Here is a 17,655-nt window from a genome sequence, read left to right as displayed (position 1 = left end):
CTCACCATCCACTGAGCATTTGCACCACAATTCCTTCAGTGATGGCACTCGAGATTAGCGGCACAACTGGAGATTCCTTAAGCACCTGTTGAACAGCCCTTGAGGAGCACATCTGGAAGGTAGCAACACTTCACACGACTTTCCAGGTATTTCAAGCTTAGATATTTTACATTAAAGGCTGAAACAAGCAATTGTCTAAAATGTCAGATGCCTTCCCTCTGTTACTGTCAGATCACAAGGGTGAGACAATTAAAAGGATTCCTTGTCTGTCCCTGCCTCGCTGGGCTCTGCCCTGGCTCCGCTCTGGCTCTCTCTGTGTCCCACTGCTCCGTGGTCTCTGACAGCCTGAAGGAGCTGGGATTGTTCAACCTGGAAAAGAGAAGGATTTGGTTGACCCAGCTGTGGCCTTCCAGTAGCTGAAGGAAAGATGGAGAAAGACCCTTTTCCAAGGGATGGAGTGTCAGGACACAGGGAATGGCTTCACACTGACAAAGAGCAGGTTTAGATGGGATATTGGCAAGAAATTCCTCCCTGTGTGGGTGGGGAGGCCCTGGCACAGGTGCCCAGAGCAGCTGTGGCTGCCCCTGGATCCCTGGAAGTGCCCAAGGCCAGGCTGGACAGGGCTGGGAGCAGCCTGGGATGGTGGAAGGTGTCCCTGCCATGGCAGGGGCGGCTCTGGATGATTTTTAAGGTCCCTTCCAGCCCAAACCGTTGTGGGCTTACCTGTACCTCGGTGGTTCTCTCCTCACCTGCTCCATCTTCACCTCCCCAAGGAACTTCTGCTGCATCTGTGACCAGAACAGGGCAGCAGAACTTCCCCTAAAGCCCTTTTCACCCCACACTGCCCAACAAAATCCCCTCCCCAAGCCTCAGGAGCTTCGGCCACAAAGGAACGAGTTCCTACAGGAAGCTCAAAGTAAAAAGGTTAAGGAGAAACATTGAGTTAAAAGTTTTATTCATTCAACATCTCACATTACAAATATTTAAAAATTATATGCATACTGGTATAAATAGTCATTTGCAAACTATTTAATAACATTAATTTTCACTAGCACTTCAACAAATGAACTCTTTAAAAAAAGTAACTTGTGTTATATAACTTAGAGTAGAACATACAAAAATATGAACTTAAACGTGAAAATGACTTTAATAAAAAATGAATTACCCTTATTTAAAATGCTATAATAAATACTACAACCTCCCCATACACAGTAAAAACTATATGGAAATTCAGCCAAGTAGTACAATTAACTGACATACTTAAATAACTTTTCCTTCTGATAATATGAGCAATACATTGGGGGAAAAACATATTAGGGATTAGTAAAAACTAGACACCCACTTGCTAAAAGTTTCACTTCCAAAAAATATAACAAAAAAATCTGATGAAAATTATAAAAACTAATTATACTTTAAAATTTAAAAATATAAAAAATAAAACAGTTGAATACAATATTGTCCCAATTCTTACAACGCTATCACAGTAGCTTTAAAATAAGATAATAAAATAAAGCAAATGACCAAAACGTTTTATTCCATTTTTTTTTAAAAATAATCTCAAATTTACATTAGTAGAAAGATTGATTTCTGATTCTTTTCTTTAGAAACACCAGCAAGAAAGAGGATTTACTAGAACAGTAGAAAATGACATTTTTAAATGTCTGCAATTAAAAACAAAGAATTACACTGCAAAGATCTTCCAGAAGTCTGAAATAGGTATTGCACATAACTTGAAGTTAACTTGCCACAATTCATCACATTCAAGTTTTAAATCACCTTTGAACAGAAGGTTTGAACTCTTCAAAAAACACAAGGGGTGAATTATCAAGTCTTTCCAACAGCATCCTTATAAAACGCTAAATTCAGTCACTGCAAGGTTGAAATTTGCATTCTGCAGAGGTCTGTGTATGGAGAAGTAGAGACTATACCAAAAAAGCACGGGGCAGTGGGGTTCCTTTACATATAAAATAATCAGAAACACTTTATTTTACATTGCAAAAATAACCATGGAATTACTCTGTCACTCCCCCGGGCACGCCGCTGCTCATTAATGACACCCCCCCCACCGGTAGCTAATTACACGTTAATGAGCCTGGGGCTACACGGTAACCCCAAAGAGCCCCGTGCAATCAGGAGGCTTGGCCAGCACTGCTGAAGCACAGAGTAATGGAGAGAATTGTTTATGCCCTGTAAATCGAAGTGTAACCAAAGGATCTGTAAACACGCTTGTCACACAATCACAAGTGAATATTAGTAGAATAACGATTTCTTACATTAGTCATGCATACTAACATTACATGCCTGCCACCTAGCAGGCTCTCTTTTATTCTTTAAATATAATTTAAAAGAGCAGACACGGTTCTGCATCAAACACCTAACATCGATTCTTTATTAATAATAAAAATGGCTAAACATTCACCAAAAACGTCTGCATTTGTGTATAATTTTTAAAAACTCAGTAAGAAGCGGTAGACAATTTTGATGGTTCTTGACTTTTAAATTTCTACACTATATTTATGCATTTAAATTTCATGGGTCTAAAGACAAGTGTCATTTGTCACTTTCATGCTTTTTCTTCTTTAATTCTCAACTTTACATATACTATTTCTTAAATTATATGTACACCAAATACCTGGTGCTGGGCTAAGATGTTTAAGCAACATGCTTTCTTTTCTCTGCAGATTCTAAAATAGCATTGCCAGTGCACAACATCCATAATTCAAAATGTATGCAGAGCACTGAAATGTATAAAAAGCAGAATATAAGAAAATAAAATTTATTAAAATTATTTATATTAAAAAATGAAGTATATGAAGATCTCTCAGTAATAAAAGTACAAAAAGCTACTCTTTGCAATATGAAAAATTGAGGTATTGCATAAAGAGATATCCCGTCAGTGAAAAGTGTGCCTAAAAATGCTCACTGTTGGAAAAACAAGATATACAAAAGTAGTGCATAACAAATATACATTATGTGCATGACAAAATAAGTTAGCTACAAAAACACTGTACCGAAATTCAGCAGGTCATGTACAAAGGGAAAAAATTATTATTCAAAGCTAGTTCTCAAACAGTGTTATTTTCTTGTAATGGAAACCCACCTCACCTGTTTGCTGGGTAGGATCGGCACAATAGCACACCCCAAGCCACCTACAAGCATTAAAAAAATGAAAGGAACATTCCAACTAGAATTATGTACTTCAGAGAAAAAAAAGGTCCCTGACAATCTACACAAGAGCACTCTGCATTTGCATTACTGTTGTCAATATTTTCAGGGATTTCAGTAAAAGCAGCTCCCTTGCTATACTTGACTAATAGACAGCAAATGTCTCCATTTTGACCTTTGGAACTTGGTAAGGTATCAGTTCATTAAAGCCTGTATTGAACAGAAAAACTGCTTCTCATAAAGATAATGGGGGCAGGGGGAAAGGGAGGAGGGGGGCTTTGAAGGGAGCAGATGTTTTTTCCAAGCAGTGCCAGGGCAAATCTTTGGTTTGGGAGACTCTCGGGTGGTCCCAGGCCCCGGAGGCCGGGCAGAGATTGCCACAGAATCACTTTGTTTGCACACTGCTACATCCTTGGTGGAGAAGTTGGCCAGGGCATTTAGTTCAAAAGTACTAAAAATAAATTTTCAGAACTACTCCTTCATTCATCTGTTTCAAACTAAACCCTCTGCACCCACAGCGTTCGGTTCGCGTGTCCCGGGCTGATGCTTCTCAAGGTAGGACTGAGTTCCAATAAAGCCGGCGTTAATTAGCGATGTTGGCACTTCCACCTGCGTGTCTTTATCTCCCCACAATTAGTTCTGAAGAGCTGGGATCTGAGCTGGGATTCTTTCTATGGGAAGAGTAAGAAAGGCATCTGCACACTCGCACCATTCCACGCACAGAATTCGGCCAAGGGTGCAAAGCGGGATTTGCAAACTCCTTGGGTTCATGCCTTCTGTTACAGCTAAATTTGAGGGGATCGAAAACTGACTTTACAGCCAAGATGGGAAACCAATAAGCAGCCAATTTGAGTTTGTGTGCCACAATGGAATATCAAAACTCCAGTAAAAATCAGTGATATCCTTGAGGTATCTTTAGGTTTTCTATTTTTTCACGTCAAAATGGAGAGCAAAGGCTGGCCCCTGATGAATGTTAGTATATTAGGATATAGAGTTATATATAGCCATCAAAAATAAAATCTATATATTTATCCTTCAGGAGAGGAAATGCCAGTTCACTAGTTGTCATTACTCTAGCTTTGGTAGGATATCTAGGGCTGTAACCAGACAATTGAGTTCTCTTAAAGAAAAAAAAAGTGCACTCCCCCCTCAGTAGTAACTTTACTCAACTTTTACATTCAGGAATTCTTAAAATGTAATCATTTTGATGAAAATATAGTAAGCTCTGCCTATCTTGTTAGTAATTTGGATGTGGGTGGTAGCCAGAGGCACGGTCAGATACACACCGAGCTAAAATTTCAGCCTCAAAACCCTTAAAAGAGTTTAAAAAAAACAAGAAAAACAAAAAAAGATCATTATTATAGTGCTGCTTCAACTTTGCTCATGCATTTCTGTTGCTTTAAACATGCTCTTTCCTGTTGGTAGGTAAATGCTAACTTCATCTGTTGCTGGAAAAATCCAAAGTCCAAACAAAAAAAAAATAAAAAAAATAAAAAGAGAGGCAAAAACAGGCTTCCCTGGGGGAAAAGTGTCAGAACAGACTGATAGTGTTATTGTTACACGGTTATTTAATAAAAGTATTATTATGTTCTTTATTAACAATAATTTAATTAAAAAACCAAAATACTCTATTGTTTCAATTCTCTTCTCTTAATATTTTTCTCTCCTCTAAGAAAACGTTGCAGGAAATTAAGTGTTCTCTCGGTAGTAAAGACAAGAGAATGCAACTCGCTTGCAACATGTTATCGATACGAAAAGGAGTTCCCAATACAGTTTTCAATGACAAGATTCTATAAAATACCCATTTATAGGTCATTCTTTCATTAGACTATTGTTAAATTACAGACTACTACAAAAGGACATGCTGTGAGTGAGGGGAGGGGTGGGGAGGGCAGTCGGGGAGAACAGAAGAGTGCACTTAATTGGAGGCCTGCAAATGAGCGATCCTTTAGTTCCAGCGGAATGAAATATGTCTCGGGCGGTCCCCTCCCTCCTTCACCAGGGGCTTGTGGAATTCCCTGCCGGCACGGGAATGGATAGCAGCCCAGCAATATTCACAGTAATACTGCAGACACGTCACGTTAGCGCAGAAGAACGGGGCGAACTTCCCGCCGCAGCGGGCGCCCTGACACTCGTCACACAGCTGATCGTCCAGGACATATGGCTTAACTTCCACCTGCAGCCACAAAACGAGACAGGGGGTCATTCTTCAGGGCAAACTCTTAATTCCACACCTGTGTTTTAGCAGGGCAGACAGCAGTTATGCAGGAGGGAATGCTGCACGAAAGATTTCCCCACCATGATGCCTGATTGTGGCCGCTGAACACCCAAAATTCCAGGCATTTCAACACTTCTAGCCCCTCCTTGATCCTTAGGAAAAAGCCCAGAAATCAGTGCTGACCATCAGTCTCACTCCTGCTGCCACTGATTTATAGAAAAGCTCTAACAACCTACTGACTGACACCAAAACCTTGGATAATATGGGAGTTGTTTTTGATGCCAAATTAAGCTCTGTCCCTTTCAGGCAGGAATGGAAACTGTTTATACAACACTGCAAATGCTGATTAAATGTGGCCTGCAAATTTCAGTGTCTGAATTTCCAACGTTAAGACAAGTCCTTTATTCTCTAAATAAACACTTCATTTCTGTATTTTTTCCATGGCTTAGTCCTCTCAGCAAAAGGAAATCCACCTGATCTTGTTGGGATCAAGTGAGAGGCTTACCATGGGACTGATGCCCTCCTACGCTGCTGGCATTAAGGGCCAGGTGATGGGCAGGAATTCAGAATGGTAGAAATAAATACAGGTACAACTTCTTGCTCCAGAAAGGTTTGTGAACCTTCTCTAAAGCTCATTTAATGTGATGTTTTCACCAACATTTTCAAACACCCAGGCTGTGACTGGTATCTCTGCTGATATCTCTGCATCTGGCCCAGGACTGCTCCTCTCAGCACCTCACAGGCCTCGGACACACCTCAGGCAAAGAAGGACATTCACCATTTCCTGGGTTTTTAAACCCACCCAATTTTATCACAGTCCAGATGGCACTGCAGTAGCTTGATGTCATTTTTGCTTACAGGACACATAAACTGCTCAGACACGGCACAGCAGCCTTTTTAATGACCTGGTTTTCTCCTCTTTCAGTGCTCCACTTGCATTTCCCAAAACCCCGCCCTGACAACTCAGTCAATTTGTGGAAGAGCAGAAAAGCAGGCAAATATTCCTAACACCACATTCCCCATGCCCTGAGCTGCTGTGCAGTGGGAGGTTGAAGGTTTTTTGAGGACTGCTGCCTTCTCCAAGCGCTAAAAGGACAAAGATGCCACACAGGCCCCACTCATGTGGTGGCTCTGCTCCCTCTGCTCAGCTGCCTTCAGAGGTCAAACTGCAACTCAGGTGTCCTTGGAACATTTTTTCTGAGTGTGACACGGCTGTAACTGCTCCCTGAGCTGGGCACAGAGGATTTCCCAGCTCCAGAGAAAGCCTTGGACACAGAGCTCCATCAGGCCCACTGAGGGTGGGAGGCTCAGCCACTGAACCCTTCCTGTTCATTATCTCAGGGCACACCCTTCAGCAGAACCTCCTTGCCTAATTTTACAGGAAATCCCATCTTGTTGCTGTTTTTTGAAGTAATTTTATTTTTCTTTTCACAGAAAAACAGTTTGGAAATTGTTAATAAATAGAATCTCAATAAAAACCAGTGCTGCTGGATTTTTACCTCCCTCATGCACCCAATCTCTCCTAGAATAAATCCTCTCTGAGTATTTATCTCCCCACACAAAATTTATAGAAAAAATGAGGAAATAAGGAGTGGGAGGAGAGAAGGAAGGGGAAATAGATTGCAAAAGTTTTTTTTCAGAGTTCACAAGTACTTACTTAAATTTGTAGTCCCTCCAGTTTCAATGGACCTATTCACCCAAGTGTCTGCTTATGCAAGCACAAGTTGCACAAGGGCAGCCCAAATTATTTGTTCAAAGCTGTACAGAACTTATTTCAGAGCCAAGATTAGAACAAAGACATTCCAATTCACAGGCCCACAGTCAAATTGTTGTTACAATTCTTCTGCTTTATAGCCGAAGCAGAAGTGAAATGATAATGGGCTAATCAGCCAAGTTTGGAGGTTTTCCACTGTATTAACTATAAAATTAAGATCAGCAGTGACAGTCATGTAGGAAAAATCCAGAGACAAAGGATAAATTACAAGAGGAGCTGTGAGCATCTGAGTTTCTCAAAACTGTGGTCTGAAGATCACTGTAACTGGCAGTTATATTTTAGAGAGATGAAGAGGGAAGAAAGCTAAGTGCTGATCCATTTGGCATATTCCTCTAATTTAAAATAAGAAGGAGCACAATAACAAAGGGATGCAATAACCAAGCCCAGCCTTTGCACAGGCTGTGGAGGGTGACTGCAAGGCTGCAGGGCACAGTAACAAGTTTACAAGGCACTACCAGGATGCTCTTGGACACCCAGCACACACTGGGGTGGTTCTGCCTGCTCTAAAATCTGCAGAGCAGGAGTAAGAGCTGCCCCATCCTTGGCAGGCACGTCCCTCCCTGCATCTCACAAACACTACAAATCCTTGCAGTGGGTGCATCTGAGGAGCCCAGTATTCTTGGAAAAGGCCAAGGCAGCTGCCACACTTCCCACTACACTCAGCAACTCGAGAAAATCTTTTTCACAGTCACCTCCCACGTGCCAGCACCAGCAGCTCCCCACCACTCCGGTTTTACTCTGTGCTGCATTTAGGAGTCCCTAAAACTGGGATTGAGCCGGTGTGACATTCCCAAGGAGCCTGGTGAGGCAGGGAGGGGCGGAGGGGGGCAGGCCTTACCCGTTTATCAATCTCCCCGTGCTGCAGCTGGACGAAGCGGGCGCTGATAGCAGCAATGTAGCTCTGTTGGTTGGAAAACGCCACCCGCCCGGCTCCCTTGGGGTACTTGAGCTCGGGGTCGGTGTCGATGCCGGCGTAGCAAACCCCTCCGTAGAGCCGGTCCATGATCATCGCCAGCTCCACTGCAGCACAAAGCAAAACCAAACAGCTCTAGGCTCGCTTGTTTCTCTCAAAGCACCACCTCAGGCCGCTCGGTGTCCCCCACTGCGGCACCACGCTCGATATTCCCTCGCTGCCAGGCTCGCTTCCCCCAGTGCTCCCCAAACCAGGCTGCACATCCAACATGCCCAGTGCTGCAGTGTGTACCTGCTCGTAAAGGCCGAGGAACACCACCAACAAAAATGGTTTTTCTTGGGTCAAGAGGCTGGGAACCATCCATAACAAAATCACTATCACTAAGGTTCCAAGGCCGGATCTGAACCTAAGGACAAAAAGCCTGGGTTTTTTAACCATTCACAATTCAAAGTGTCTCAGTAATATAAATTACAACAGTGTCCTACAGAGAAGAAAACTTCTTAAACAGCTATACTTTCTAACTCTACTTGTTCAGCAATCATTTCTCCAAATGAAATGGTAACGAGTTCTCTTAAGACAGACCGTTTGAGGATGCTAAATTTCATCACTTGCTCGTTACCTAAGTTTCTGGGGAAAAAGCCCTCACCCTCTGCTGACACATTTACTTAATCATGACAGAGCTGTGCTGTACAACCCCCCTGGTCACACAGATCTGCACTGCTCCTCTTGTCCCAGCCTTATCTCAGTGCAGCAGACTCCAGACCTGCCTGTTTAGTTACTGTGCTGCTCTGTATGTGGTTACAGCTGGCCAAAATTTGAAGCACAGGACTAGAGCAGAATTCTCCCCAACTATTGACAGACTTGCATCAGCCCCCCAGCCATTTGTGTATTAATAATTTACAGTTCAGTGCCATGGTATGCTTTTTAGGATTTATCTGTTACAGACAACACTCAGACAATATGAATTCTACATGTTCATCATTAGCAAGCATAAAATACCTGTCTGGAAATACATTTTTTTCTAATAAAAACAGGCATTGTAACTAGACTATAAAACTTCCTTATGTCTAGTTCAAAAGCAGTAAGTTGGTCTTTTGCTTATTTGACACCTTAAAGAAATTTTAACATTAACGTTCTGAGGACAGAAAAAACTGCATGTGAAGAGCCCAGTTTGTGATTATCACCCAGGAATTGTGCAGGCCCTGACAATTCCACCTACCGGTTTGTCTTTGATAGTGGGGCTGGAAACACAGAGATAGAGCTTTCCATCTTCTTCAATGCATGCATCAATCAGTGCCTGCACAGAGCTTTCATCTTGGAACAGCAAAAATGCATATCCTGGCCAAGGGAAAACACAAACATCACTGCTGTCTGTTTGTCTATAGGATCAGAACTTGACTCAGAATTAGCTTTGACATCATGCTGCCACACAGGAAGGGAAAAGATTTAAGGTGCTCTCAGCACACATTTCCAAGCCACAAGTGCTCTGGTTTTTCATCCCAGCTGCTGTGGAAGGCATTTAGTGCCTTTAAAAAGCTCTTATTACATGTACAACAACGGGGGGGAAGAGGGAAAATGGAATAAAGTAAAAACAGGAAGTTAAGGAAGAATTCTTTTAGTGAATAACAACTGCAAAGCCATATTCAAAACCAGCTGAGAACAATCCCAAGGATTAAATTCTTTTTTCCCCCTAAACATCGTGCCACTGTCAGACCAATCTTATGTTTTCTCACAAAAAGATATTCTAAAATGCTAATTTTATTGGTTTGCAGGCATTTACCTTTAGGAGGAAAATAAGATTTGCTCTCTGCCTTGTGTGGCCAGTCTACAATCAAAGGTCCAAAGCGCCGAAAACTTGCAGTGATCTCATCTGGAACAGGAGAGAAGGGAAAAGGCATTAGCTTAAAATAAACTGAACTTCAGGCATTTGAAAGACACTGATTTCAGGTAGCTTCATCCATAAATAAACATTCTGTGACCCTCCAGGTCCAGCAGCTCACAGCAGTGCTCAGTAGCAGATGGGGAATCTTTGTGACAAGTCAGAACACTCCTTATAAAACAAGACAGGCCAAAGCTCAAACTTTTCTTTCTACTGATAATTATAAATAAAAGCTCATAACCCACTAATTCAGAGAAGCTGAGCCACTCCATCTTTACAGTTATAATAATCCAGCTTCAACTACTCTCATGGATGACATGAAATTTAAGTTGCCATGTCCCAGCAGTGCATTACAAACTCTGACACAGAAAAAGTGGGGAGTAAAACAATTCTGTGATTAAGAAAAAAATCTTTTCAGCTTTGTAGTTGTATTTCTTCTAACCATTATCCCAGCAGGCTCATACCCACACAACACAGAGCTCTGGTGAAACGTAGCTTCTCAACACCTATAAGTGACTTTTAAATTTTATTTTAACAACTGCAGTGTTCTGCCACCTGTGTCTTGTGATGGACCCACCACAAACCCCTGGTGCCTCAGGAAGCCCTGCACAGATCCAGTCTGGGTTCTCACCACACACAGGTCAGAAGTTACCACAGGACAAAAATCATTGCTGGAAACAACCTCAGCTACACAGGAGGAACCAGAGTTAGGTCTTGGTACCCCACACAGACCTTATAAAACTACGAGCAGCTTTTCCTGCTGCTGACTTCTGGGGCCTGTAAAATGATTGCAATGGATTTATGAGTTTCCACAGGTGATATTGGCTTGTTTAATTTTGCACTTCTGTACTTTTTATCCTGCTGAAGTCAGTTTAAATCATGGCAAGGTGAGGCAGAACAACACCACAGCCTAAACTCAGAAAGATCCATTTCCATATCAAAGCTTGGAAAACACCCATCCCATGAGCTGGCAGCCAGAAGGTTTCCCAGCCCAGCAGCTGTTCTGGGTGAGGTTTTGTACCTTCATCGATGTCCGGAGGCAGCCCCCCAACAAAGACTTTTCGGGAATAGCGTTCCACACGCTCCCCGTTCTGGTGGGAGAAGCAGTGAGGAGACCCCAACCCGCTGTGCAGGCTCTGATCCCCACGCCCATCGTCCAGGAACCCATCCTCCATCGGGAACAGCGAAGACTGACCTGAAGAGGGGGTTGGAAAAAAAGAAAAACAGGGAAAAAAAACCATACTAACAGAACAAAGCGCACACTGTTGGAATAATTGGGGAAAATGCACCAGTTGCTGCATCAGCAGAACTGGGAGTGCTTTGCACTCTGAATGAGCAGTTATGTTCTCGATTTCATTGCACCCTTTTAGTTTTCAGTATCACCCAGCAGATCAAATGCTTCATTTCAGAGGAAAGGTCCCTCCTCGTAACAAACCAGGATTTCTAACGGGTGCTCGAGCTGACTGCTTTCCATAATATTTTGTGTTTCCAATGAGGTTTTTTTTTAAAAGTACAAAAAGGAAAGGGAACAGCCAATTTGGTTTCTGGAGCTTTCACAATATCAAGCCATATATTCAATTTTCCAATGAACAGCTTCTTCCAGGGAATAGATACAATTTCAAGATGAAAATGGGAAAATAAGAATTCTACCAATTAAATATATTACACGTTTAAATTACCTGATATGAAAACATATCATAAACCACCCACTAATAAATAACAAAAATAACCTGAGGAAAACAGGAAAACCCACTGTCATTTACAGCAAACACTGAAAATTTTGTCCCCCCTACAACTTTTCTTCAGTGTTACAACAAAGTTTTGTTAATGGTCTCACCCTAAGACAAAATGTTGTAAAATGAGAAATGTTCCCCTCACAGTCCAGCATCTTTCTATGATAATCCTTTATCATAGAGTTCCTTAATAATATTTCTTTTAAATAAGATTATTTGTTATAAATGCCGCTGTATAATATCATAAACAGAGCACAGGAGCTGTTCTCTGCCATGAATTCCCTGTTTAGTTCCAATATTCAACAGCTACACAACAAACTATTCATTTAAGGAATAAATATATATAGGGAGAGTAAGTAATGAGGCATGCTACAAGTTTTAGGATACATTTCCTTTTGTCTATGATGTGATACACTGTGTCTGCTTTTTCAGGATTCATCCCAATCTACCACAGAAATGTACTGCTGAGGTTAATTTCTCCTGGTTTTGCTTCCTGGCCTTGAAAGAAATTGATTTTAAAAAAGAAAACATCTTGAAAACAGAAAATCTGACCAAGATACAGACATTTTCCATGAAAAAAAATCAAACAGCTAAGAAGCTGAAAGAAAAAAAAAAAAAAAAAGGAGTAAAATCCACGGTCCATAGAATTTACAGGAATAAAAAATGGAAGGCTCGGTCAGGTTGCCTTATTTGAAATTTCAAGAATCTTTTACACACCTTTAATAAAAATAACAGCCAAGTATAATCGGGCCTCTTTCTGTAGCTGGGCAAACTTCATTCCTACTATGATAAAAATATTGTAGTATTGACTTTAGCCTTGTTTTTCCCTAAGGAACTGGTGCATATGTGATTTGTTTCATCTCTCAAGACCCCAATCCTGCAGGTATTGTTGGGAGGGAGCAATTCCCAAACCTAACCCCCCATTCCAGGCTCCTCAGCTGCTCTTGGAGAACTCCACACACACACATTGAACCCAGCAGGTCAGACACTCACTGTCTTTATGCTCCATCAGCACCCAAAATTCCCCAAATAAACTCCTCCAGCATTGGCATTCATAACACACACACACACACACAAACACAGCCCCCCAGGGTCACAAACCATCCAGGTGATGTCCACTGTGATCGTTTCAGCCTCAGGTACTCCCTAATCCAGTTAAAATGCTGATTTATGGCATGCAGACTATGCAAATGTATGTGAAACTGCTCCCTTATAAGCTTAAAGTTTGGACTTTGCCCTCTAGTAAAACTTAATGTTATTTCTCCCATGAGACATTGTCAACATTAGAAAATTAAAGAGGAATATTGTTACCTCGCCTTCTCCCATATGTCCTTGCTGCATGTTAAATGAGAAAGAAAACAGTCTTTCAATCATTGTTATAAGGACCAAAAGACCTCGTTTTATTGCCTTTATACTGACTCAGTGATTCTCAAGCCTTTGTAGATCCAGGTCATTTAAAATAAGTGTTCACAAGCTGTCCCTCCCCACCCCCCGTGGCCTCCTCAGCCCAGCTCTGTTACTTACTGATAAACCACGGCGACAGGAGGCTGACCAAGTGGATATGGATAATCAAAGAGACTTTTGGAAGCAATTTTAGCTCCGAATTTGCACATTTATTTATTTATTTGAGCTATTCCTGGGCGTGTGCCTATAAGCAAATGGATCTTTCCTCATGCACCAGGCTCTCTCTGCCTTGCCAAGCTCCAGAATATTCCAACACTGCTCTCCACCCGAGCTGGAGGAGAAGCCCTGACACAAGGAAAGTGCAAGATTGGTGTGATACTTTCTGTTTTGAAATCAGGTTGCTTTGCACAACCCACGAAATCCTTGGTTCAATTCTGACTGGCAAATAACCAGCTGAAAAACAGGAAAATCAAGGAGAAAACTGGGCCACTAAAGTTGCCTTCTAGACTCAGCAGTGTATCCAACAGGATGGATTCTCTCACACCAACCCAAGACACTGTGCTGGAATAATTCAAGTTACCCACTCATTCCTACTTTTCATGTTTCAGAACAAATCAATTCTACCCCTAAAAACAACAGCATTTTCTGTGCTGGCTTGCAAGAACCCATTGTCAGAGCACGGCCAAACTTTCTAATCAAACTTGCACATTCTTTCTCTTTTAATCTCATTAAAATCTCTTTCTGAAAGCAGGCCAACTGTTTTCAAAACTTGGATTCTTCCTGGCAAGTGCTGTGAGAAACTCTGAGCACATCATGTGCTTGATTTTGCTTCCCCATTCAAAATTGAGGCCAGCAATTAGTTTAAGCATTTCAATATTTGTAAACCACAACAATACAGGAGTCATTTCCTCTTTCCAAATAAAAACTGTATCAATCCAATTTACTTCATGATTATTTAACATCCATAAGATCATTTCACTCCTCTGGTAGAGACTCAGAATTAGCACCAAGAACACAAAACAAAACCCTGGTCTTCAGACTGGAGCATATTCTTGAGGCAAAGGTTTTATGGGAGAATCTGAAGGGCTGAAGACCTTTACAATTACAGTTTTCCCATGGTAATTTTGAATTTAGAAATGCAGGAGGCTGATGTAGTCCTCAAAGGAGAAATGTAAGGAAATCACAAAGCATCAGCAATCTTGCTGTGTCCCTGACTGAGCCCAGCAGCCTTTGCACGTTTTGGAGCACATCAAGCACTTTAAAGCCAGCTCTGCCTATAAAGCCATAAAAATCCTGCTTGTGGTTTCTGACTGAGTGACAAAACCACGCAGCCTCCTCCTCTCTGTGCACTCACTGCTGGCACCAACACCCAGACACGACTGCACCGTGGATGTGAGAGCACAGCTCAGGCCAGGGGACTCCTCACAGCTTCCCCACTCAAGACAAGAGGACTTTTCTCCTTTACCAGGACAAAAAACACCCCAAAAAGGCTCAGCCACCAGCTAGGAATTATTTCCAATGCCAAATGCTACGTTTGGAGAACCAAATACTACGATTTTTTTTCCTCTTCCTCTTCTTAATTTACCTCTTGTTTTCAGCGTTTGCTTCACGTCTAAGCCGCAAAATACCAACATCTGACATTTCAAAACATTTCTCAGGAGCCACAGTTTATGAACTCACCCAGCACAGCACAGATACAAACTTTCTCTGCTCCCTGAATGCAGGGTTCATCACACGCCATTAATTTCACACAATGTGAAACTCTGTGAAATACAAACAGCATTGAGGCAAGGAATGCTCTCTTGGCAGGCCAGGAAGGCAGCTGAGTCCCCCCTTGTGGCTTTCCGAATTTCAGATTAAGAGGAGGCTTTGCTACAGGAGTACCCAGCTAAGCTGCTGCACAAATTAACCTTAAACTGCCACTGACCACAGGAAAAGGTTTCATTTGTAGATCACAACATTTGCCCATCCTTTGCTGAGAAATGAGACAACTGCAGCCTCGGTTTGGATTCCTCAAAGTTGTTTTTCTCATTCCTGTTTCTTCAGTGGTTCAGATAATTGTATAAAGGGCCTAAGATTTATTTCTCATGAGATATCTATGTGAGAATTTCGCTACAAAACCTAAAAAATACAAAGTGTTCATGCAACTGGTTCAACTGCTCATTGATAACCAATGCAGAGATGTTTTTTCAATAAGAGCAGCCTGAAATTTAAAATGCTATTAGCAGCTGCTTCAATTATTTTGTCCCTTCAGCTCTCCCTTTATTTCTGTGTCTAAAATAAAGCCACAGAGAAAGTCAATGATCTTTTGCAAAAATCTGCTGCTTTTAGTTTCATTTTAAGGAACATCAGGAATAAACAACCCACTCAAATTTTTGTGTCTTATCATTTGAGACACTTACTGGGCTCCTGGCCCCTTCCCTTTCTCCTTTCTTTTTGAAAAATTCATATATTTTGTGTCTATACCTCCAATTAAACGTGCTGAGCTCTCTTCCCTCCATAGGAAACACCACAAAGCCTGTCAGCATCTTGGGCATAACCCCAAAAACACATCCTGCTGAAAAACCTTGAAAAATCCAGGGATCCTAAATCACTCAAACCCCAAACCTGCTCTGAGTTTGTGCTGCACAAATTGAGCACCTGGTTCTTGCTGATTCCAGGTGCATTTTGTATTTACACCATCAGCAGCTGTTTGTTAAATATTATATAAATGGAGAAAAGTGTCAGAGGTCAGATTTTTTTTTTTTTAAAGGGTATAATAAGGTTTTCTCTATTGTTACTAAGATTGTTGAGCAGTTGTTTATGTTGGAAAGTAAATATGACCACTATCAGAGAGTTTCAGGCTTTCACTGAAGCTGGGAAGGTGATTTGTGGCCAAGCTGTCCTTTGTTTCCCTTAGGACTTGTACAGAAACAGAAGTATCAAAATTCCACAGGGTTATTTCTAAAAGTGAGCTGGATATCCTTGAATCTACCAGAGAAAACATTTTGACTTGCCTGAATTTTACTTTTAAATTATAGAAAAATAACTGAAGCACAATCTGCTTTAGCCATTATAGCAGCAGAGCTTTATTCCTACTTTTACACTCAACTCTACTTTGCAATTATATCAAGATTGACAACACTGTGCACAAGGCCATTAAAAACATGAACTCTAATATTTTACTACCTTTTCCCCCCACTACTCCCTGAGGGCAGGCACGGTTGGTTCTAACTCCAGAGTGAGATTTTATCATCGCTTTGCATTTCACAACTTTAAGTTTCATGGATCACATGTTTCTGCCACAGGTAAGAGGACATTTCACAAGAGGTTCTGTAAGGTCACCTCGAGCCCTGTTTCACCAGGGAACAAATTAAACATCAGCTTAACCAAACCAAGGGAAGAAAAGGGAAAATTCTAAAGAACATCTCTATTTAATATATATTGGGTTAAATTATCTCTATTAAATGTACAGACCCAAATGGGGATTTTGCAGAGAGCTATATATACTTTGTTAAATTAGAACATACAAAACCTTATCTATCTGCATGTATTACACATATAAATATGTCTTTCTATTTAGTAGAGCCTTACAATTTAATTCTTAGATGACATTTTCAGCATGAAAGCAGGTAATGCCATGAAAAGTTGTTGGAGTGATGGGACAAGGGGGAATGGCCTCAAACTTGACAGAGAGAAGGTTTAGATTAGATTTGGGAAAGGAATTATTCCCTGTGAGGGTGGGGAGGCCCTGACACAGAGAAGCTGTGGCTGCCCCATCCCTGGAAGTGCCCAAGGCCAGCTTGGACAGGGCTGGGAACAACCTGGGATAGTGGAAGATGTCCCTGTCCATGGCAGGGGGATGAAACTAAATCACCTTTAAAGTCCCTTCCAACCCAAGGCACTCTGACTCTGTGGTTCTAAAGCAAGCAAAAAAAAAGTCCTGTTTTTATGCATTCCTTGATTTCAGTTCTAAGCCATGAAAGGATCCCTCACCAGTTCCATGAGTGTCAGCATGAGACATTTGCATTTGTGCAAAAACGTTGCCCAGTTCAGGCACTTAATCTCATTCCAGGCAAATTATTCCAAGCACATGATGTGGAATTATTCCATGCTGGCTGTGGAACAAGAGCCCATACATGGCAGTGGCAGCAGCCCAGGACACCTGATCCAGGAGAAATTCTGTCAATACAGAATAAACTGAACAAAATGGTACCAAATTTGTACTGACAGTGAATCTATTCCTTGTCAGAACTTTGCATTTTACAGTCCCAGCCATCTCTGACACTGTCAAATGAGATCCCTGCCCTAAAAATTGTTTTCCAAACCAAGCCACTAAAAGGGAATATGAGAGATTCCCTTTTTTGTGGATTTCAAGTGCTACCAAACTTCAAAGAGTGAAAACTATTCCAATAATATTTTATTAATCTTAAAACAGTCTTGGAAAAATTAAGCAGCTCTATATGTACATCTGAAGAATGTATATTTGACACACTTTTAGCAATGTCAAAGTCAGCATGAAAACAGCAAAGAAGCCTAAATTTCAGTGCACAAAGCCAAGGATTAGCACCTTTTGAATTACTGATTCTG

At 41.4% G+C, this 17,655-nt stretch overlaps 1 protein-coding gene across 1 annotated transcript in view; it reads right to left on the bottom strand.

Moving 5' to 3' along the window:
* Positions 1-938: 938 nt before the first annotated feature.
* The window catches only part of CPEB4 (cytoplasmic polyadenylation element binding protein 4), a 37,430-nt gene continuing 20,713 nt past the window's right edge, over positions 939-17,655 (bottom strand). Inside the window, exons 3-8 of the mRNA XM_058849067.1 lie at positions 10,971-11,144; positions 9,851-9,940; positions 9,290-9,408; positions 8,362-8,476; positions 7,996-8,177; positions 939-5,341 (exon numbers count right to left, since the gene is read on the bottom strand). Coding sequence (XP_058705050.1) covers positions 5,114-5,341; positions 7,996-8,177; positions 8,362-8,476; positions 9,290-9,408; positions 9,851-9,940; positions 10,971-11,144 — 908 coding nt within the window. The 3' untranslated portion in view covers positions 939-5,113. The remainder of the gene's footprint in view (positions 5,342-7,995; positions 8,178-8,361; positions 8,477-9,289; positions 9,409-9,850; positions 9,941-10,970; positions 11,145-17,655) is intronic.

The sequence above is a fragment of the Poecile atricapillus genome, chromosome 13 (genome assembly GCF_030490865.1).
Source record: "Poecile atricapillus isolate bPoeAtr1 chromosome 13, bPoeAtr1.hap1, whole genome shotgun sequence".
In the NCBI taxonomy this organism is placed as follows: Eukaryota; Metazoa; Chordata; class Aves; order Passeriformes; family Paridae; genus Poecile; species Poecile atricapillus.
Note: the sequence above shows the minus strand (reverse complement) of the source record. Positions and strands in the feature narration are given on the sequence as shown.